The following is a 23149-nucleotide window of genomic DNA, read 5'->3' as shown; positions in this document are numbered from 1 at the left end:
TCTCTATAGAAGCTATCAGTAATTGGTATAAATTATCAGTAAAAAAAAAAAAAAAACAGGCATTTTCTTCCTAATGGAGTGCAAAAAAAAGACAAAATGGGTCAAGTTTATTGCAAAAACACATTAACATTTACAAAAAGAAACCCAACGGTTCAGAAAGTCATGTTTCAGCTGCAGAAAAGTATTAGAAGGGTGGGGGCTTTGTAAGTGAGAGAACAATTAAATCCAAAGGAGCTGTGATATGCTTTGACTGTCTTTAACAAAGGTGAGAATATTACCAGTGTATTTTATTGTACAAGTAAATCTGTTGCAGCCATGCATTGTATCAGGGCCTGCAATCTAATTTATCCTTCTGAGGGATGTTCTTCCCCTCTCCCTTCCTTAGTTTGTGTGCACTGTCTTAATGCATTCAGTTATTTGCGTGAATATCATCTCCCAAAGCTCTTAGCAAGTACACATTCAGAAGCAGCACAATATTGAGATACTAATAAAAGAAACATATAGATCTAGTTTGATTAGACACACATTATTTTAATAGCAAGCAGACTGGGGAGCCTATGTCATGCTACTGATTTCATTCTAATCTCTTCACAGAAATACTAAGTACCAGTGCTTCTTATATCTGAAACGTTGTGGAATGCTGCATGATCAATGGACAATCCAAATGCTGAGAGACCAGGAAGACCCTGTGGGCTGGGACACAGAGGGAATAACCATAACTATTAGCACTAAAAGTTACTGCAAAGAAAAGGCATGAAAGGTAATTGGAGTCTGCTTTGTTTACTGTGTAATTGTTGACAACTTTTTTGTGCACACCTGATTTTACAGGTTACCCAACTGCTTCTGCTTGTTGCTTAACTTGTTGCACATCTATTGGGACATGGGGTTCTTCTGTTATTAACCGTATGTCCTGTGCCTAAATGATGTGAAGTACCTGTCACAGAAAGCTGCCCTTACTCAGAAGAAACTCCTGAGAATTCTTCTCAAATTACAGCATGAGAAATGACAAATACACATGCTAATCATCATTCTTCCTTGTTTGCTTCCCAAGATGGTTAAATCCATATCATATCAGAAGGAAAGGGGTTGTGTGTGTTCATATTTCTCAGGAAGGCTTGTCAAAAGCAGCTTTTGCCACGTACAGTTTTTGTTTCTTCTTGGTGTCTATTTGGCTACCCTGTTTATCTGTGATGTTTATTCCACTCTGTGTCATGATCCCCCTCTGCATGCTGGTGAGCTCTGATTCCAAATGGATGCTCTTCATAGGACCGTGTATTTCCCTTAACTGTAATTATGAAGGTTGCAGCATGCAGAGCCTATGCATGTACCAATTGTACCTTGACAGTGATTTGGTTTTCCCCTTGAAGAGCCAGTGTTTAACAAAAGAAAACAACAAATCAGATACAGTTTTGAGCTGTGTAGCAAGATCTTAATTCTTGTTACACTGATCACCTGCAGAATTAGGTGGAAGGCAAGGCCCTGTTCACGGGCATAGCCATGGACTTTCACTGACACTGGCAGTACTGTACAAATGTGACAGAAGTACTGGCTAATGCAGCAACCTCAGCTTGTAAGTCCCTTCACTTGTCCCTTGATTCTTTTTCACTTTGTCTTCCTTTGCCATCTTGTTGATCCTAACAGAAATGGTTTGCCTTAAAAGATGCAGTGGCTTTGTCTGTAACCTTTTTTGTAACTAATGCCAATAAATGAAGCTATGGAACAGTGATACCTTAAACAATAACAAAGATACTGCAGTCCTGGATATACATTACCCATTTTCCAAAAAGCCTCAAGCACATTATTTTAACATTTCTATTAAGTGGTTATTTTTCCTTAGCATTAGGTAATTGTGAAACTATCAGACAAAATCAGGATCTACATTTTTAGAAAGGTGAAAATGTTGGCATTTCAGTCTGACTTTCCAGCACTCCTTTGAAAAGAATGGGAGAAAGAGACAAGGCAACTCTGGCAAATATACAAATAACCTGGCAGGAGAAGCTACCTGGAAGGCAGGCCCAACTGAAATGTTTTACAGAGAATGAGGCTTTCCTTATCAGTCAAATAATTGCTGGTTTCTTTTTTTCCCTCCTTAAACTCCTTTGCTGAAGGGCTCTGAAAGCTTTCTCAAGGAAGAAAATTAAAACGTAAATAGTTATTTCATGATATTTTGATGGGAAGAGCAAGCTAAGAGTACTGGAATGGGTTGCCCAGGGAGGTTGTGAATGCTCCATCCCTGGCAGTGGTCAAGACCAGGTTGGATGAAGCCTTGGGTGCCATGGTTTAGCGTGAGGTGTCCCTGCCCATGGCAGGGGGATTGGAACTGGATGATCTCAAGGTCCTTTCCAACCCTAACTGTTCTATGATTCTGTGAAATCTCAGTGTAAACTGGGAGCAGTGTCTATAAGGGCCTGGGCCTTCACCAGTTTCTCAGCTGTTTTGTGTTCTTAGGTAGTGCCAAACTGCTGACCATTAGCTTTGATTTTAAAAATACTACTTACAATAGTAATTCATTGCTTGCAGTCACCTGAGCCCTGTCTAAGGAAGAGTTGACCCAAAGAACTGGAATGGCCCCTACCGAACAAGCTTGTTAGAAAGAAAACTATGGTTTTAAAAAAGGAAAGCAAGTTCAGCTACATCCACATTTAAAAAATTGAGCCTCGAGCTGCTAATCTGGAGTCTCAGTTTAGAAACTGTTCCATTAATACTTCAGTTTGGGATGGCATGGGAATGAACCCTCCTGGGGCAAGGTACCACTGATACAAACAGAACAACCCAGCCAAAATGTTACTAGGGTGTTGTAAAGTGATTGATACTTGTGTATTGGCTGATGGCAATAAAGCATTTTGATGGTATTTAAATACACAGAGGAGAATGGAGAGAAAAAACTTGAGATACTGATAGAGGCAATCAGAGTTATGGATAAGTTTAGGATTTTGACTGTATACCAAATTGTGGCTTTCTGCCTCTGTCCTTTTATTATACATGAGTGGACCCCATCTTCTATGGCTGTGAAGGAAAGAACAGCTCATCTGTTTACTAAGCAAAGCAAAACAGATTAATCTTTGAGTCATCCTAAGTAAATCAGTTGCCAGCTGTTAATGCTCAGTGTTTCTAAGTCACATGCAGTACACTGGTGAATTGCAGCTCGCTCTGTATTTCATAGGAGAATGAGCCTTCATTCCCTAACACTAGACCAAATACTGCTTGCAAAGACACTAGTAAAGCATAACTTTTGATAAGTCATATGATCTTGAAAAATCATAGGACTCTATGAGAAGTCTGTCTTGGACAGAGGAGCGGTGCAATGAGAGACATCAGCTACTCTTCAGTCTGAATAAGGAATGCACATAGTCTTGCTGAGGTAGCCATAAATGAGGGGAAAACCCCACTGCAGTAAAAGCATAGCACCATGTTCCATAAGAAAAGAGGTTTCAGAGCACTGGTGTTTCCCTCCTCTGTGTGCAGTCAAACTCCTGGACTTTACACTTGACTGTTGTAGAACTCTGGCTGTCTTGATTCACCCATCAACCCCACACAAACAGGTCTATGAACTTATCCTTCTTCACATCAGGGATGGCTAGTCTTAGGTAACAAAGGCTGGTACCGCATTTTGGTTACTACAAGTTCTTCATGCACACTTGGCAGCGGCTGACCCGCGTCCGAAGCTGTCCTGCTTTCAGAGTTTCTGAGGGAGGAGCGCTCACAAACTGCTGTGACTGCTCGACCGTCGTCAGCCAGAAGCTGTACTTGTTTGCAAAATAATGGCACGTTCCCCGCGCCCCGTTGCATTCGATGAAGGGAGTAGCACGGAAATCCTCCAGGCAAGAGCCAGGGGACACCAGGGACTGGCCTCCACCTTCTGCACCAGCCGCGGTGTGCTGCAAGAAAGATGGTGATTAGGAGGAGTGTGGAGGAACAGAGTGGGAGGGAAAGAGGGGAGTCCTCCAGTTGCACGGTTAAAAGGAATAAAACAGGCACCCAGAGCTGTACCTGGGCTGTGTGTATCTGTTCTGAGTCAGGGATACAGATAAATCATCACAAAATCCCAGACTGGTTGGGGTTGGAAGGGACCTTAAAGCTCCACCAGCTCCAACCCCTGCCACGGGCAGGGACACCTTCCAGTAGAGCAGGATGCTCCAAGCCTCTGTGTCCAACCCTCACAGGGAATAAGCAAAGGAATGTGCATAGGCTGAGTATACAAAGGAAAACCAGCTCTTCCCTTGCAAGATGGGAAAATTTGGAAACAATCATGCTGACTTCATCATTTTCTACCACTCTTAACACTAATGAGCTTCTAGGAGAGTGCAATGGAAAATGTTCTACATTTTCTGCTAAGAGAGGGGGATTAAGACAATGCAGTTTAGCATTTCCATATTTAAAGGTTTGAAGAACAAAGAGCATTTGTGACAATACAGTACTATGTCAATGGTACTACTGAGCTTGAGCAGCACAGGTGAGGCAGTCAGGTGCATGAGAACAAACCTGGAAAGCCCGCAGCAGGCCAGCCGATAAGGAAGACATGCATGAGGTGAGGAAGTTATAGGGCTCTAGTTCCCCGTAAGCAACTCGCAGACTACAGTCTCAGTCACCTGATCACAGAGCAGATCTAGGAGTGTTTACAGCTGCCTTTACCTTAGCAATAGTATCCTTACCATAAGGAAGGAGTATCCTATCCATAGGCTGCGCCAGCCGAGGGGGCACTGTGGGATGGTGATGTCCTGGCTGTGCACAGCCACGGCCTGGGACGGTGCCTCACACACCGAGCAGCGGCTGATGTACTGCGGGATCTGGCCACTGTCCACCGGCATCATGGGGATGGGAGCAGTGGTGGAGAGCCAGTAGGACTTGTCATTGCGGCTGGCGTAGTAGCACACTTCATTGATATTGCAGTAAATAAAAGGCATGGTGCTGAAGCGAGGCAAGCAGGAGCCAGCAAAACCTGGAAAATGGGAGAAGTGGTCACACTGAGCATCTGCCAATGCTCCAAGCTGGTACATACCAGGGGAGTGGTGGGGGACGGCACAAGTGATGCTGCTCCCAGTAGAGACTGCTCATTTGAAACAGGGTTTTGCCCTACATTGTTCATGCCTGAGAGAAGTCTGTCAACTCACCAAGATCCTGGTTGTGTGACTTTTCCTGCCCCTCCACGTACAATAAGCTGTAGCCATCCCAGAGCTTATTCATTCCTGTGGGACAAGGTGGGATCTGGTCTGACTGACTGTGCTTCACTAACGTGTATCCAACACCCACGCTCCGACCAGGCATTCCCGGCAAACCAAGCAAACCCGGCTTTCCAGCAACACCTAGAAGACAGAAAAGGAGTCGCTGTTACTGATCTGCAGTGTGCACATCAGCTGGGTCTGTACCCAGTTTTGGCATTGCTGCCATCATGTTCATGTGGGACAACGAGGAGCCCAAGATTTGATGGTTGTTATATAAATAACCAGACTTTGCACATCAAAAGCAGCCATTTCACAGTAGCACCTGCCTGTTTCCTACCTCGTTTCATTCCATTTCTTTGCCCCCAAACTCTGGTGCCACTGTCTTAGCACATATTTCACAGTACAATTAATTCTCAGGATCTCTAAGTACCAACCAAAACCTAATAAATTCCTTTTTGCTACAGTGCTCTTTACGATGATATTCCTTTGACACAGAAAGGCCAAAAGTTTTACAAGTCTGTGGCAGGATCCAACCCTTCTCTCTGTCACTGTGCCTTCCCTCTGCTACCCACCCCTCAGAGCAGTGTTCACTGTCAATGCCATATCGCTCCTTTAGATCTTTGAGGTGAGTCCCACATGCACAAAACATTAAACCCAGAAGATGCTCAGAACTGTACCCAGGGAAACACCAGCAGTGACAAGTGACATCATCTTCCTCACTGCAGATTAAACTGACTTCATTGCAGATACAAGGCACAAGGCCACGTGCATCCCCTGGTCTTCCTAAGGTTACTGCATGCTGCGGAGGGTCTCTGCAGAACCGGGAGCAAATGGAACTCTACTGACTGCATCCCTCTGATCTGTGCTCCTACAGCATAAAATTACCTTCAAATCCCTGTGGTCCTGGGGCACCTGAAGGTCCTGGATCCCCAATTGTGCCAGGTGATCCAGGTAAACCATCACGTCCTTTCAAACCTGACCTTCCTGGCAAACCTTTTGCACCTGAAATCAAATACAATTATTACTATCATTGTTTCCTCGTACTAATGACTTCACTTCAGCAACCATATTCCAGAAAATATGATGTATAATTAAAGCCATTGACTTGCTCTCCATGAACCCGTCTCTCACCTTTCCCAGTATTTGATGATGAGCATCTGACTGACCAATCTTTAAGAAGTCTCAGGGCAGTGAAGGGTGCTCAACATATAAAGGTTTAGAGTTTAGTGGCACCTAACAGGAGATGCCTGCCTATGCACACTCAGAATCCATTCAGGGCTGTCCTGACCCCAAACCAGAAAGCTCTGGCATGGGCTGGACAAACCAACAGTAAGTGTTCAGGAACTTACAAGTTAAAATACAACAGAACGGTATAAAGAGGCAGAAGGGAATTGCACAGAAGCAGATACTGAGCGTGTGAGCAGTAATGGGGAAAGTTAATATTAGTATAAAGAAACATGACTGGAAACAGATGGGTGAACATTTGCACAACTTCTGCACAGACTGGGCATTAAAAACAGTATAAATCATTTCCCAACACACCTCTCTTCACTGCTCTGCAGCATCTGTTACTCATTGCCTGCCCAGCATTAATAAAGCTTCATTCAGCAGTTCCTCCCCATACTAACACTTAAATTCCCTCAGTGGCAGAGCTGAGAAAGGAATTGTGTTCCCAGGAGAGCCACCTGGTGCAGGAGCCACCCAACTTGCTTTGCCAAAGAGCAGGAACCACAGTGTTGCAGGCTGAAGCTCCCTGCACTTCTCAGGCTATAGCATTTAAGTGGCAGTTCAAATGATTCTCAGTGGTGAATCATTTTCATGACCACTCCACCTGCTAGTAGCAAAGCTGGCAGCGTATCAGCTATGGCACAGGCTGCTGCAGCCAGTGCTGGAAACCTAATTAAAAACACTATAAAAGTGCATGAAAGGAATTTATCAAGTACATTCTAATAATAACTAAACATGCTATCTGTGCATTTTGCTGGAATTACTTCCTTTAGTAGGAAAACCTGTAAAGCTTTCTGAATCATTTGAGAAAGTGGTGTTGTTCTTCCAGAAGGCCAGCATTTCAGTGGTCTCGGTGTACTTCTTACCTGGTTTTCCAACTGGGCCCTGGAATCCAGGATCTCCATCAAAGCCAGGCACACCATCAATTCCTGGCAGACCAGGTAAGCCTGCAGGGGCTGTGACTTCTTCTGGCTGTGGGGTGATACCTGGAGCCCCTTGTCGGCCAGGCAGACCTGCACATGGTGCAAATGACAGTGTAAGTACTGCACACAGAAGATTCAGGTTTGATGATAACACTGACACAAAGGAGCAGGGTGTTAACCTGAGACTGCCCTAGTACATCAGCACTGGGTATCTTTGTGAGAGGTGGCATGTCGAGCTCTTTCTGATTTATTTCAGTCTCTACGAAACTAAGTCCCCCAGGTAAGCCCATGAAGGGAGCTCTGAAATCTTCCCCAGCCCAAGCCATGTGCAATAAAGTACAAGTTCAAACCCCCAGCACTCACCTCGACGGCCCATTTCACCTTTCAGCCCAGGGTAACCAGGATCCCCCACAGGCCCATCTTTACCTGGCATCCCCATTAGGCCAGGCTCACCTCTTATACCTGCAAAGAAACACAGCTAAAGACCTCAGGGACTAAGCAGAGGGTCCTGATCCTGACCCACAGCTGGGGCACTGAGAAACACGCTGGTGGCAGCAATGGCAGCAGCATTTCAGCTCGGAGATGGAGAGGGACCATGACCCTAAGGAATCCTGTGCCCATTCCGATGTCCAGAATGGGTGCAAAGCCTCAACACAAAAATTTCCACTGCTACATAACCACACTTTATTGAGGCATTCTTCCCCTTCCTTGGGTAACCAGGGAAAGTTTTTGAGGAGTAGACATCACTTCTACTTGTAATGGACCTCTATGCACAGCACAGAGGGATGGGGATGTGCCAGCCCACGAGGGCAGCATGCAGTCCTTCACCTTGCAATGGTGAAGAACCTGGCTTTTGAGGTGTGTGGTTTCTTTGAAACCTTGCTGCTAGAGTTTGTTTTCAGCTGTCCTCTCATCTTCTTTGGCAGAGACCAAAGAGAAAGCAAGCTGCTCCCAGCCTTAGCCCAGAACAATCCCCTTATCCTCTTGTGGAGAGCTAAATCCACCACGCTATGCCTCTGAGCATACATGATACGTGGAAGGAAACAGCATCTTACCTCTGTGTGGACAGCATATGCAAGTGAACAAAGAGAAGAGAAAAATATTAGGAACGCACTGAAGAGCAGCTGGAGCTGCCCTCACTCTGCTGCCTTTGGAGGCAGTAGTAAAACCTGAATGGGCTGAAAGGGACGACTTAAAACAACAAGCTCAGCAGTGCTGCCACCTGAGCAGGGTCACACTAACCACACGGCAGCCATTCATACCACCAAGGTGACAGCTGCCAGACCATACCCAGATCCTTTCAGGGCAGGATTACCTTTGAGCCCAGATGCCCCAGGGAGTCCAATTGGGCCAGGGGGTCCCATGTCGCCCTTACTGCCTCGCAAGCCAGGAACACCAGGGAAACCGGGGTTGCCTGTGTCACCTTGGTCAGAAGCTGGGCCAGGGGGCCCTCGTGGTCCTGGAGGACCTGGAAGACCTAGAGACAGCAAAGGTAATTATAATTAGCACAATTGCTCCCGGGGCAAAGTGAATGCTGGTGCCATCTGGCACCACAGTGCTGGTGCATGTCTGTAGAGGACAGTCATTGCTTGGGTGTCTGTATTTCCAGGGATGACCCCCCAGAGGAAAAGAACCAGACCCCAGCACCTACATCCACTTAGGTCTCAAACTTTTAAGCCCTTTTAACAATGGTTATATCAGCAAGTGCATCTGAAGGAGCAATGAGGCTTTGCTGCTTCCCAGCTCACACAGGACACTTCTAAACTTCATGCAGAGCCTCTGCTTACAGCTGCGGAAACCACAGTCCAAAATGGAGCTGGTGTCCAAATTCAGACACACAATGCTGGACCAAAGTTCCTACCTTAATGCTCAAATCAATACCACAATAGGTGAAATGAACATGGACCTGTGAACTTTAGTAACAGGCTAAATTATATCAAGATTCAGTAAGAGGTACTGAAAACAGATCTCCCTCAATCCCTAATCTAAACCCCAGGGTATTAAAGTGACAGCACTCATCCAAGTCATTTCCCCTCGGAGCTCTTCAAATGAAGTACATAAAGGAACACAAATCCTCTCAGTTAGTCCGCTCTGCTCAAGAGGCCTCTCTTCACACCTGAGCTCCCATCAGCTCCTGGATGGCCAGCATCCCCAGGTCTCCCACGTATATCAGAAGGAATAGAAGCTCCAGGTGTTCCTGGCAAGCCAGGCAGTCCCACAGGACCAGGGGGACCTGGAACAAGAAATGCTAAGTGAGAGCGCATCCAGAGCTCTTCAGTGACCTTCACAGTTATGCACAGAAATAGAGGCTGAATAGCATTTACATTGAGGAGAACAAAGAGACATCTCACTGCATGAGGGGGAATATCACATATTCTGCTGTTCAGGAGAGATACAGACACTGTAAGAACTGTGTAACCAACTGCTTCTCAAATATATAGCCACATCACAGGTTTAACATTTACCTGTCAAACTACTAACCACCTCTGTGGCTTCAGGAGTCCTCTTTGGTAATGCTGCTGACCATGCAACACATTAACCTGAGCTGCAATACTGCTAGGCTTCCAGAACATCAGCATTTACCCGTGTCTCCTGATGAGCCTTTTGGTCCAGGGAATCCTGCAGGTCCTCTGCCCAAGCCTGGAGAACCTTCTTCACCCTTTGGACCTGGGAGACCTGCAGGGCCTTTCAGTCCAGCTTCACTCAGACCTAATTAAACATGGTTAGCAAAGATAAGAGATCCCATTCAAATTGCTTAGTAGCAGCTAAATTACCACAGAAGCTGAGCTGCAGTAAAGCAATTCGCCTTTTAGTACTCTTTCTGCTGTTTTCAGTAGAGCAACAGAAAAAGATTTGATGCCTCAGGTTGTGCAGTGAACTTAAACAATCTGCAAGATGCTGAGAGAAGATACTGTCCTGCTAAAATCAAACACCCATTGAAAAGGGAAGAGTTCTATGATTTCATCCCATCAACTGTCCAGCAGTGACACAGTCCTTCAGGAATTCAATGATAACCATCACCAGAAAAACCTCTTCAACCCCACAGGCTGCCTCCAACTCTCACTGGCATTAAAGACTTTGTTCATGCACATTTCTGTATCCTGATGGGTTTTTTCATGTTATGATTAAATCCAGAACTGGGTAAAAGATGTGAATTTTGTAGACAAAAACCTGCTCTTCTGATGGATCAGTGTATGCATTTCCCCAGCTATGACATTACTACACATTGCCTTTACCTGGTGTTCCAGGAGATCCTTTTGTGCCTGGCAAGCCATTCAGGCCATTTAAACCTGGAAATCCATGAAACCCTGAAGGGACATTGGGGAAGACAAAAGTGATCAAATGAGCAAATAATCCAGGTAGGATGTTTTGTGGGGACTGCAATGTATATGAGAAACCTGACACACAGCGGAAGGGGAACACTATGTGAAGTGTTCCCTCACACAGGCTCCCTTCATGGAAATTCTTCCCATTGCTCCCGTTCGTTTTACCCTCTTTGAACACCCATCAGTGATCCAAATCCTGGGAGAGCCTCCCCCTTTCCAACCACTTCTCTGCTCATTTCAAGCAGCTGGTGCCTGCACTAATGTTGCCAGGAAAGGAGCTGGTTTCCCACGCACAGCTGGCCCACACATCAGAGTGCTGCCTGCCTGCCTGCTCATACACTTGGCCGAAACCCTAGTTTTCTGACCCAATTTCTCCCCTCCCTTTGCAGGCTCCAGATATACCCTTAGGTCCTGCTGTTCCACGAGCTCCAGGGAATCCAACAGACCCTGGCTGCCCTGGAGGTCCTGGTGGCCCAGGGGTTCCTCTCAGCCCAGCATTTCCAGGGATTCCTAAAACCAAGAAGAAAAATGCCCCTGTATTACACATGCAGGCTGGAACAGCTCATAGCTCCCTCTTACAGCTTCTGTTCCTGCCCTTAACTCATAAGATGGGTGAATAAACTACTCTTTAGATAAAACAAACTAGATCCAAATCTCTCCTCACTACCACTACTAGCAGAGCACTTACCAAACTGTTTGATAGCTTTTTCTTAATCACAGCAATGACATTCTCCACCACGCACCAAGTGACACACTGGAACAGTTCATGTGCTGAGCTACTAAGCCATTGCTTTTCAAACCAAATATTCAGTAACTTTCCCTGTTCTCCCACCTTTAATCTTGATAACAATTTGAGGATCTATGTGTCATGCCATGACCCAAAGGCACTCGTAGCCATCCTTCTGGGTGAGTTTGGGAAGGAATGAACAGAAGTGTTGTAATGGAAAATTTTAGAGTAGCCATGCCCACAGGCAGCTCCAAAGAAGCTGCTACTGCTTGTATCTAACTGAGGTCTTCCCTGTTTGGTAAAGGAATTCCTTTAGGTTTACGATTATGCAGGATTTACCATGTTTGACCCACAGGATCATTCACAACTGGATAAGGTGACACCTTACACTGGTGTCAAAGGTAATTCTCATCATCTTGTCAACCTGCTTGTTTAAGCCTTAGCTAAGACAGACCATCCAGGGCTAAGGAAACAAGGAGGTGGTGCTGTTCCACCATCATACCCCGAACTGCAGAACTTAGATGCCAAGTCCCGTACCTGCTGGTCCTTCTTGGCCAAGATCTCCTGGGCCACCTTTGGGTCCATTCACCCCAGTATTTCCTGGGTAGCCTGGTTCACCCTTGGGTCCTTCTCTCCCCCTCTCTCCTGAAAGGATAAAAACATACAGCGTGGTAGAGCACAAGTCAAACTGGGGGAAGGTGTGAAGAGAATGAGAAACACGTTTTGCTGAGGCTGCAGCATGTGTGCCTGCTCAGCCATGGTCTGGGCCCTGGACTGGACTCCTGGATGCCAAATACCAGTGTAAGCTCTCAAGTTCCGCCTCAAGAAGTGAAGTGGGGCCCAGCACTGGAACTGGGCTGTTCTCAGATGTGTTCATCATAATCCAGATACGCACCCCTCCTGGATTCCAGACTCCTTAAATCTCGCTTCCTCAAGAGGATTAAAGTTTTTGAATACATCGATTACAAAAATGCCCAAACTGGGCAGTGCTAAATCCTGTTTAAACCCTAGACTTTTTCACTCCTGAAGTGAGCAATCAAGGGCTACTTCACCTGGGAACCCCGGGTCCCCTCGCTCTCCTTTTGCCCCAGCAATGCCAGGAATGCCAACAGTCTCTCCCTGGTCACCTGGAAGAGAAAGACCACAACTGACTCTGGGAAGCAGTTTTCAGGGCTGCTCAGTAGCCTTATTTATGAAAATAAACCCTGCCCATGCTTCAGATCCATGGAGCAATAATAGTAAGTGGTGTATCTGAATTTGAAAGTGCTCATACACAGCACTGAATGCAAACTCACTCATGCAAATGCTTGATAAGACAAACATTTAAGCATAATTCCTGTCTTTACACTTTTGACACAAGGAGAGAAGGATGCCCCTCATACTGTCCAACACACTTCACACAATGCTGTGGCAAAACCTTCAAAGAGCCATAAAGTATTTAGGCTTGGGACTGGTGTCATCTGAATGAAGCCCCTTACAAGGGGACATGAACTTCAGAGTCAGCCACTGAGAGCCATTTTTAGAACACTACTCATTCATTTCAGTCATGAACATTAGGACTGTGTGTACAGAATGCCCATGAACACTATGAGAGATTTCTTACCCTTTGGGCCAGGGAGGCCAATAGGTCCTGGGAATCCAAGTGCTCCTGTGATACCATCTGAACCCTAAAAAAAACCCCAACCAAAATTAGCCCTTGCTTTTTATTCTTGCTGTTCCAAGTCTGGGTTGTGTGGGATAACAGACGGCAAAGCTGGAGGAAGAAAGACTGTCCAAATTGTCCTTCAACAGTATGAGCCAAACAGAAACAATCTGGAAGTTTTGTAAGGAAAACTCCTGCCAGCTTCTGCTGCTTTGCTACAGAAGTACCAATTAGAACACAGGATTCTCCTAAGACCACTTGGAGAAGATGAAGGTACTTAAGAAGGTATTTACCCTTTCCCCTGGCATTCCTGGAAATCCAGTGATACCATGTGTACCCTTCTGTCCTGGCAGCCCAGGCTGCCCAGGTGGACCAGGGAAGCCCAGGTCACCACGAAGACCTCTCTCTTTGCTTGCTGACCCAATTGGACCAGGGAGACCAGGCTGTCCACGGCTTCCTGGGATTCCTTTATCACCTGGTTTATACAAAGGAGTGTCACTTCATTTCATTAGAATCATAGAATCATAGAATAGTTAGGGTTGGAAAGGACCTTAAGATCATCCAGTTCCAACCCCCTGCCATGGGCAGGGACACCTCACACTAAACCATGGCACCCAAGGCTTCATCCAACCTGGCCTTAAACACTGCCAGGGATGGAGCATTCACAGCTTCCCTCGGCAACCCATTCCAGTGCCTCACCACCCTCACAGGAAAGAATTTCTTCCTTATATCCAATCTAAACTTCCCCTGTTTAAGTTTGAACCCGTTACCCCTTGATCTGTCACTACAGTCCCTAATGAAGAGCCCTTCCCCAGCATCCCTATAGGCCCCCTTCAGATACTGGAAGGCTGCTCTGAGGTCTCCACGCAGCCTTCTCTCCTCCAGGCTGAACAGCCCCAACTTTCTCAGCCTATCTTCATACAGGAGGTGCTCCAGCCCCTGATCAGCCTCGTGGCCTCCTCTGGACTTGTTCCAACAGTTCCATGTCCTTTTTATGTTGAGGACACCAGAACTGCACACAGTGCTCCAGGTGAGGTCTCACGAGAGCAGAGTAGAGGGGCAGGATCACCTCCTTCGACCTGCTGGTCACACTTTTATTTTATTTCGTTTCATTACACAGACTTTTCAACATATTTGGGCCAACTGACCTGTTCCCCAAAGCTCCCCTTAAGGAGGAGGAAGGACAGAATTAGCTTTGCAGAACAGAGCCTCAAAGCAAAAGTGTTTTCTCAAAATTCATAACTGCCATAGGCAAATCTTGCTAGAACATGAATGGCAGAACAGAAAATAGTGCTACTGCAGGCATTGTCAACAGCCAGACCACACTGCCGTGAGAACAACCAGTTACTGAACAACTGATACTATCAAATAACTGCAACATGAAATACCTCTAGGCCCAGGGAACCCTCCAAGTCCAGCTAATCCAGGATCTCCTTTGTCCCCTTTGAACTGCAGTGCCTGTTCTGGAGGCCCAAGGACCGGAAGACCAGGTGGACCTACATCACCTCTGTCACCTGAAGAAATAAGTGAGGAATTCTCCTTGCAAAATAATCCAACATAGACAGGGTACAACACTAGGAGCTGGCAGACAAAACCAGAACTTCTGTGTCTCCAGATGTGAATTCATCAGTAAGTGCTCAGCATCTTTGGCAACCAGGCCAAAGTACTTCACAAGGAGGAAAAGAACACAGTATCTAGAAGAAAACATCAAATATGCAGATGGAGGTGGAAGGGCCTTCCAAGTCCCTCTGTGCACAGCCACCTGCTTCTCACCTTTTTGACCTTGAAGTCCTACAATTCCAGGGCTCCCTTTTCCTCCTGCTGTGCCAGGAGCTCCCTTAAACCCATTCACGCCAGGGACACCAGGCAGGCCTGGCATGCCAGGGAAACCAAGCAGGCCAGAGGACCCTTTCTCACCTGCATAGGGAAGTTGAGATATGGAAAGGGAAAATTAGTTCTTCTGGTACACTGCACACCCACCTGGCTGGCAGGTGAAGGCAGCATGGGGCTGGCCAACCACCCAATGCTGGGTGGCAAAACTTCATGGCACAAGCACATAACAGTCACTTCTCTTACAGGTCTCCAAATGATGGTACTTTTGACCTGATTTCTCAGTTCATCTTGGAGAGTCTGGTCCTGTTTCCACTGGAGATCAAAACCCAATCGATTTCCAAGCAACATGCAGTTACATGGCCCTACTACTCTTCCCCTCAAATAACTCCAAATTCTCCAAGTAGCCAACTATTGCATTGGTGCTTAATGACCATGCAGATTGTAAGGTTATACTTCCCATCTGCTTTGTGCTTCATTCTCTCCCTTCTATAAATTTTGTTCAGTGCTTGTCAATTCTTCACATTTCTTGTTCTTCTACCTTGATTTACACAATGCTTTTTCCATAAGGGCCTGAGGCCTTTAAGACAGATCTCCTTATGACCATGACTCGATAATTAAAGCTATCATTTGTAATTCATAACTCATCAGCAAAACAAATACCTTCCACCACTAGTCAGGATTCTCTTCTGAGAAGTTAGGCCTAAAATCAGTATTAACAAGGTTATTTTTTATGTGGGCTCAGTAATCCCAGACTATCTCCCAAGTGGAACACATACCTTTTGGCCCAGAGAAACCTGGACGTCCATCTTGACCGAAAGGCCCAGGTGGCCCTATGAATCCTCTTTCCCCAGGAGATCCTGGAGCACCATCAAGACCTGGGAAGCCTTTCATACCAGCAGGGCCTTGTGGACCTACATCCCCCATCAAGCCTTTGATTCCCGGAAGCCCTGAATCAATCAACATGAAAGAACTCAGTAGATTACATCAGACAAGCAGGAGGACAATATGCGGACAGCTTCTCAAACTCCTTAAACACAGCACTGGTTTAATGACAGATCGACCTTATGGCACATGCAGCCTACTAGAAGGCATAAAGCTTAGAATTGCAAAAGCATTAGTCATCTAACAATAAAATACCTAGGAAGAGGGTTACTGCCTACATCACTACACAACTGGCAAGAGTGAAACCCCTTATGGTGTGTCCATTTTTGTTTCCTTTACCAGACCCTAAACTGTAGCTCACCAGTCTTACCTTTATCATCAAGGCTGCCAAACCAGAATGGGGAGCATCATTAATTGCCAACTTCTGCTACCTGCCCCATCCTCTGGGAGAGATCAGTTGGAGAGGCTTGTTTGAACAAGTTTCTTTTCCACCTTGGTAGTTAAAGTGTAGTTCTCAAGAACAAATTGCTCACTAAGGGAACAAGCCCCTGGTTTTGCTGTCACAAAACCAACACCGTACACACTGGTTTGCCTCTAAGTGTTTCAGAATGTTTCTAGCTGAAGCTTTGTAATGGTTTATCATTTTAAAGAAAGGCTCAAACCATTGAAAACAGAATGCTCAGATCCAAAAGGAGGAAGAGAAGCAAAAATCAGGTGTCTACTGAAAAAAGGCATTCACAGCAGTAGCACCCAATATGTGAGCTTCGTTATACTCAGGGCTTAAATGCTTAAAGCTACAACCAAGCAGAAGATGAAATGGCTGCTTCATTTAAGACAAAACACACACAATTAAAATCTGTTCATATTAAAGATTTCCTTATAGGCTTCAGGCTTTGTTACTGTCTGAGCATTCTCACTACAATGGTTCTTTGCCTGCTGGTTTGATTAGCTAAAATAAGGGGTATCACCTATAGTCAATGCAATTCTTGTAGCATTTAAAAGCTAGGTTGTTAGTCCATGAGCTTTTATGCTACACTGCATTTTCTCACCTTGACAGCCTATGTGAGGAACCCACAACCAAACAGTGTGACATCAGAAATGGAGAGTTGATGATAAATGGAATAGAAACATGGCGAAGGAAAAAACAGACAAAATATGTAAACAGAAAGAACAAGGGTACAAAAGAAATTAATGATTCAGAGAGACAACAGCTCCAAAAAAAAACTTCATCATTTAGAGTTTACCATCCTAGCAGTGAGAGGTTTTAAAAGCAGTTGAAGGAATGTCCTATATGGCATACACTCCAAAAATGCAAAACAATGGAGAGGCAAATGGAATGTCAGTATCGAAATAATCTTTAAACCGCTATGATTTTCATCTCATATGACATATGACTGCTTTCATTCCTTTGCTGTCACTGTGCTCCAGCACTGTCATTCTGCATGTCAGAACAGATGAGTTATGTCACAGATCATTATCCACTAATTCCCAGGTGCCTCTTTGCTTGGTTCTCAAGTCTTACCTATATTGTCATCATGAAACACTTCAGTCAGTGCAGCTTGAGCAATGCTGCTGCACTCAAGTGGTGGGTTTTTTCCCCCTTAAAATGAAGGGAAATAGATTTCTCTTCTGACCCAGCAAAGAGAAAGAGAGAGGAGGCAAGTGCTTGTTCTGAGGAAGCCAACAATTTTTCAATCTATCAGAAGTCCCATTTCAAGCAACCTCATATATTAGATATTCATCATCAAGAAAATGGGAAATAAGAATTAGTCAGTGATACATACAACAGCCAGCATGTGAGAGCAGAGATGTTCAAAATGTGAAGACATTTAAGATGCTTTCTCCTGTCTTTCTGCTGTACTTCTTACAGCCTTGGGGCAACTTTTCTAGGCAGGAGCTGTCCAGCAGTCAGAGGCAAAAGGCTTTAGTTCTGCCCTCTCTTACCCCTGACCAGAGATAGGAGCTCACTCCTAGCAGATATCAAATCTCTCCTGCACTTCCTCAACATTACAGCATTCATCTTAGCTACTTGTCTTCATTTGAGGATGTTACATACCTGGTGCTCCTGTAAGGCCAACTGACCCCAAGGGTCCTGGTTTTCCCTTAATGCCAAAAGGACCTCCAGGACCAGGAGGTCCCCGCAATCCGGGCACACCCGAATATCCTGGATTACCCTGTTCTCCTTTAATACCCAGGAGGCCTGGTCTGCCATCTAACCCTGGGAACAGAGAGGTGGGAGGTTACAGAACAAATAAAACAAAATTCACACTTCTAGTTAAAAAGTGAGTTTCAATAAAAGCATTTCAGTTACATTAGATTCAAAGAGAAAACTAGCAAACTGTCACCTGTGAGCAGCTTAGAGGACAGCTAACACAGTATCTTAATGAGAAGTAAGAAAGAGGAAAGCTTTCTGAAAGGGAAACAGCTTGATATTCCCATACAGAAGCAGCATCAGTGCTTACCTTTTGGTCCTGGAAATCCAGGATCACCTGTAAGCCCTTTGTCACCTGGGAGTCCAGGTCGGCCACGCTCTCCCAGGGCCCCACCGTCAGCACCAAACACATCTCCAGGAGCTCCTTTCGTCCCAGGTAAGCCTGAAGCACCCATTTTCCCAGGGAAACCATCTGTTCCATCCAGTCCTGGAAGTCCTTGTGGGCCTTGCTCTCCTCGAGGCCCCGGGAAGCCTTAAAGAGAAAACCAGAAAATGTCACTCAGCAGAAGTGTGGAAGATCTGCTTCCAAGTGCATCCCTAACACCAAAATCAACAGCTTAAACATGTATGTGCAAGACAAACTTCTTTGGAAAGTTTCAGAATGTTTCAGTACCAATTAGAAACAGTAATTGGTGACAGAAAGTGATGAAACTGTTTAAAACAGCTTTACAGGCTTGGTTTCACTACATGGCAGATTGGGCATGAAGGACAAAAAGGAGGAAGATGGCTATTTCAGGCTCCAAACAGGCAGTATCTCACTACCACTATCAGCCACAAAAGCTCCAAATATGTTATATTCATCACGGCTTTCTAACTGTCCTCTGTGTCAGACAACTTCCAGCTCTGTGCAGCAGAAGACGCTGGCAGCCTTGGTACAAGTAGGACTGGAAAGTGCTCTCACTGTACTGGGCAGGCACTGAACTGCACTGCTGTGTGGATGTGGCACACTGCTCGGGGTTATGCCATGAAACCAGCAGCCTCATTAAGATGCCATCTCCCTTTGATAAAGTGAAAGGATAAGAGATTTCTTCAGCCATATCCAGAGAAACCTGATGGATACACAACAACCTGGCTTTAGGATGCTTCCCTCACCACCTCAGCTTCTTGCTCTTTATTTACACAACCATCAGAACTTCCCACAGCTAAAATGAGCCCAAACACTGTGTGCAGTGTGCCTTTACCAGAGTACCACATGGCGTAAACAAGTGTTACATTAAACTTGTAGTTAACCTGAACTACAAGGTAGCATGACTATGGGCCCTGAAGAAACAAACTGGGCTGCCTGCCCTCTTTGCTTCCAGCAGCAATGTAACACTACAGGCAGGTAACAAGTATCTTGAATATTACTTTTGTTTTTTTTCCAAGCTGCAACCACTTGCTTGCAGAGATTGGATTTGGAAGGAGCACAGTGGAACTCTCAGTGGAGCATTAGGAATGCACCAGGCAGAAGAGTGGCCTAGAAGGTCACACAACTCTTTTGATAGAATATTGTACACATTAATCAGACAATAAAAAGAATCCCAATAACATCCCTCTTACCAGGTTCCCCTTGCAAGCCTACTATTCCTGGAGATCCTGGCTGTCCTTTTGATCCATGTAATCCAGGTTGGCCGGGAATGCCAGGAAAGCCTTTGATGCCTTTGGGACCTAAAGGTAAAAATATATTAATAAACAGTATTAATGAACAAACAGTGGAAGACAAACGCACAGCACAGGAAAACAGGATCAAATCCTTCCTGCAAAGCTAGTGCTGAAAACACTTGCTGGATACACAATTTAAGCTAAATAAAATGTCTCAAAGCTAGGGCAGTTTCATCTGGTACATAAAAAGAGAAGGAGAGGGGTTATGATCAGGGGCTACTTGAAAGATTGGTGCAGTCATTATGATCCTCCATGGGATTTAAGACCAGTCTGAGCAACAACAGTAACAACAGAAAAGAACATGCTTGTGCCAGTTAACTCTGGAATAACTATCACTCAGAGGAGATTAATTAGCAGGTATTTTCTTCCTTGAGGAATAAGTGCTTCCTGGTAGTCAGCCAGTGCCTTACAATCAGCTTGTCCCCTACCTGGCAGTCCTGGGAAACCAGGAGTCCCTGGGGGCCCATATGCTCCAGGAACTATGCAGGGCAAGGTGATACCTGAAACAAAGAAACACTGACCTTACACAGAGCCCCTTTCAGAGAGACTGCTGGAAGAGGAACATTTAGAACCCAGATGCCTTTTGCAGGACCTATCAGAAGTGGCTGTGAGTGAACTCACATCAAACAGTGCTCACACCATTTGGAACGTGGTGAATCTCATCCCTACTACTTACTGGCTTACTGCATGACCACTGACAGGTAGGTAGCAGCTACTGCTGTGGACTACTTGTAGCATGATATCCATGGCTCCTACTCAGCAACTGGTCCTCCCTATGGTAGGGGCTGGGACTTGCACAGTCAGTGGGAGCTGAGGATGATTAGAACCACTATGCTATAGTGTGACATTCTAAAACCAATGGCACATGCAAGGTAAAATACATATCCAGGGAATACTGACGGGTGTTTGAAAAACCTGTCACCCAAGAAGTTTAGGCCAGAGAGATGCATGCATGGAAGCTGGAATAGCAAGGGGTTTTATTACAACTGTACTCAAACTGCTTCTTCCACAGTGTGTCAGACTGAGAAATAACCAGAAGACTTAAAAGTTTATTAGCAGCAAACAAGACTCAGCAACTGCAGACTTCCACCTCTCTGCACCAGCAATCCCCCTTCAGCAGAATGGAAAGTACGTGGCATTATTAGTTGCCAGCACATCAGATTTACCTGAGATCTCAAACACTTCCAACATTCCTCCTGGAAGGTCACTGAAAATTTCAAGCCACATTCCCAGAGTCACAGAAATGATTATCACAAAATCTGATTTGAGACTGTGAATCATGAAATGCTTCCAGTTATTTTAAGAGAAGTCTGTGTGAGAACTACAGAATTAGCTCCTATGCTGCAACAGCTGGCTTAGCCTTAAATCCTCACACATGCACTAAAACTGAATCTAAAGGACTTTAAAAGCTATTTAGAGATTACATACAAAAGATGACTATGGAAGCACATCTGGGGAATAGAGGTGGGGTTTTTCTTTACTCTGAGCACTTCTATATGCACAGAGAAGCACCTGCCTAACTGCACTGCTGCCCAGTATTTGCTAATTCACCTCTGGCATTAACCACAAGGCTGATTAAGGATGAGATAATCATGTATCAGACATATTGCTTCCCATTTCCTTACAGCTCTCTTTGCAGGATCCGTCTATTCAAGCCCCATTCCCAGACTGACAAACAAAATTTATTCATCAAGCACTCCAAACAGTGACTGCTTTCAGCCCTGAGGAGGTCATCTGGACTAAACCAGGCAACATTGGAAGTATTTCTTCCAGCATAGCAGCACAAGTTAAACGTTTCTGTTCAGAAAAGATTAATGTTTTCAGTTGATTAACAAATTTTATTCCACAAAGACCCTGAGTCAAACTATTTCCTGGCTAAATCCAAACAAATCAGTGCACTAGGTTCCACTGTCCATGTTGCTGACAAAGATGTTAATCAGCGCCAGTCCCAATATCAACCTCTGAGGAACACCACTTATCACTGATCTGCACTTGGACATCAAGCCATTGACTACAACTCCACTCCAGCCAATCCTTATTCACTGAGTGCTCCATCCACCAACTCCATGTATCTCTGATTAGAGACAACGGATTATTTGAGCAACAGATATTTCACATGAGAATAACTGAAATGCAAATAGGGCTGTTTCCTTGTGTGCTTTGCAAAATGATGTAAGTAAGGCTTAGTTTAAAATTACACAGGGAAAACAGTGTTGCCCAGCTACTGAATACCCTACCTTATCGCAGTTTACACAATACTATCCCAAGATCAAAGAAATGAAACAATTACAAAAAAAATCCTGTCAGACATAAAAGCAAAATATGGTCAATTCCAACATCTTTAAGTAATCTCATAAGACCAGGTAAAATTAGTTAGGTTTTCACAAAATACTGAGTTAGACCATCCCAAAGCAAGGCTATTTCACTCTGGTTTAACGCACGTGGCATGAACTCAAGCGAAATTCCTCAGTGGTATCTTTGACATGGTAACTTCAGTAGGTCACAGCCTCTTTTTAAGTGTCTTTCCTCATTTTCATGATAAGGCCTTTCAGTCTGAGCAGTGTAAGAAATGATTACTTCTTCAACCCACACACATTTCTTTAATATTAGATGAAACTTACTACATCAAAGGGTCTTTTAATGTATGCAAATTATTTTGTAGCATGGAGGGAACGATGCATTCACAAGTTTTCTTACACATTTCTATGGAGGTGCAAACTGAACTGCCTAATGACTTAGTCACACTTTCCCACATACTTTGACTATAGATACTCTTCTACAAAGGACCATTCAGTGTTAGCAAAGCTTTGATGTAGCATTCATAATAAGCTGGCTTCTGATGTGCTTCTCAGAATATCTAGAGTTCACATCATGCATAGAGCATTTTACTTTTATTTATCTTACAATGCAGTTTTAATTTAAGTGGATTTTGTAGGAGGCAATTTACCAAACAAAGATGTAAGCATTCATAGCTATGAATTAGTAAAGCCTTTAGCATTTAGCATGTGACCTGAGTTGGAAAAAAAGCTTATGCAGACTGTTCCAGGGGGACATTAACACTAGCTGTCTCCTCACCCCATCCTAACAACAACCCAGCATGGCACTGATGTGAGGTAACACACCACCCACCATGTCTGTGCAACCTTCCCAGTGCTATTCTGGCCTCACAAACTCCGCATACTGCCATGGTCTTACTGCCAAGATTTCTGAATTCAGAATATCAGTTTATCAGCCCAGAAACCAATGCAGCAATATTATGCTTGCAAATATATTATTGATTCTTCATTATTGATACCGAGAGAATTACGAATCTAGAAGCCAAAGTATACATAGAATGGAAAATACACTGAAAACCAGCAGCAGCAAAGAAAAACAATAGTGTTTATCTTAAATTACATTTAAATGGCTGACACAGAATCAAGATGTTAGGTCTTGCTCTCTGTAGTAATTTTGCTAGGAAAATATTTTCCATTAATGTTTAGACATTTGATTTTGTAAATCAAATGTAAATCACTTTGAGAATGAAAACAAAACATGATCAAACCTCTATTTACTTATCACTTGTCATTATGGT

The 23149-nt window shown here is 44.7% G+C and overlaps 1 protein-coding gene across 1 annotated transcript in view; it reads right to left on the bottom strand.

Annotated features, from left to right (window-relative positions):
• Positions 1-2798: 2798 nt before the first annotated feature.
• The window catches only part of COL4A6 (collagen type IV alpha 6 chain), a 121496-nt gene continuing 101145 nt past the window's right edge, over positions 2799-23149 (bottom strand). The window contains exons 24-45 of the mRNA XM_061361881.1: positions 20004-20075; positions 19474-19581; positions 18185-18406; positions 17779-17940; positions 15617-15787; positions 14781-14924; positions 14396-14521; positions 13301-13482; positions 12969-13032; positions 12418-12492; positions 11903-12010; positions 11041-11148; positions 10549-10620; positions 9896-10021; positions 9429-9545; positions 8628-8789; positions 7676-7774; positions 7256-7402; positions 6048-6164; positions 5112-5303; positions 4653-4939; positions 2799-3878 (exon numbers count right to left, since the gene is read on the bottom strand). Coding sequence (XP_061217865.1) covers positions 3618-3878; positions 4653-4939; positions 5112-5303; positions 6048-6164; positions 7256-7402; positions 7676-7774; positions 8628-8789; positions 9429-9545; positions 9896-10021; positions 10549-10620; positions 11041-11148; positions 11903-12010; positions 12418-12492; positions 12969-13032; positions 13301-13482; positions 14396-14521; positions 14781-14924; positions 15617-15787; positions 17779-17940; positions 18185-18406; positions 19474-19581; positions 20004-20075 — 3122 coding nt within the window. The 3' untranslated portion in view covers positions 2799-3617. The remainder of the gene's footprint in view (positions 3879-4652; positions 4940-5111; positions 5304-6047; positions 6165-7255; positions 7403-7675; positions 7775-8627; positions 8790-9428; positions 9546-9895; positions 10022-10548; positions 10621-11040; positions 11149-11902; positions 12011-12417; positions 12493-12968; positions 13033-13300; positions 13483-14395; positions 14522-14780; positions 14925-15616; positions 15788-17778; positions 17941-18184; positions 18407-19473; positions 19582-20003; positions 20076-23149) is intronic.

The sequence above is a fragment of the Neopsephotus bourkii genome, unplaced genomic scaffold (assembly GCF_033783945.1).
Source record: "Neopsephotus bourkii isolate Nb327-2 ecotype Australia unplaced genomic scaffold, CSIRO-AGI_Nbou_v1 NB_1067, whole genome shotgun sequence".
NCBI classification, from domain to species: domain Eukaryota; kingdom Metazoa; phylum Chordata; class Aves; order Psittaciformes; family Psittacidae; genus Neopsephotus; species Neopsephotus bourkii.
This window is presented reverse-complemented; position numbering and strand designations above follow the sequence as displayed.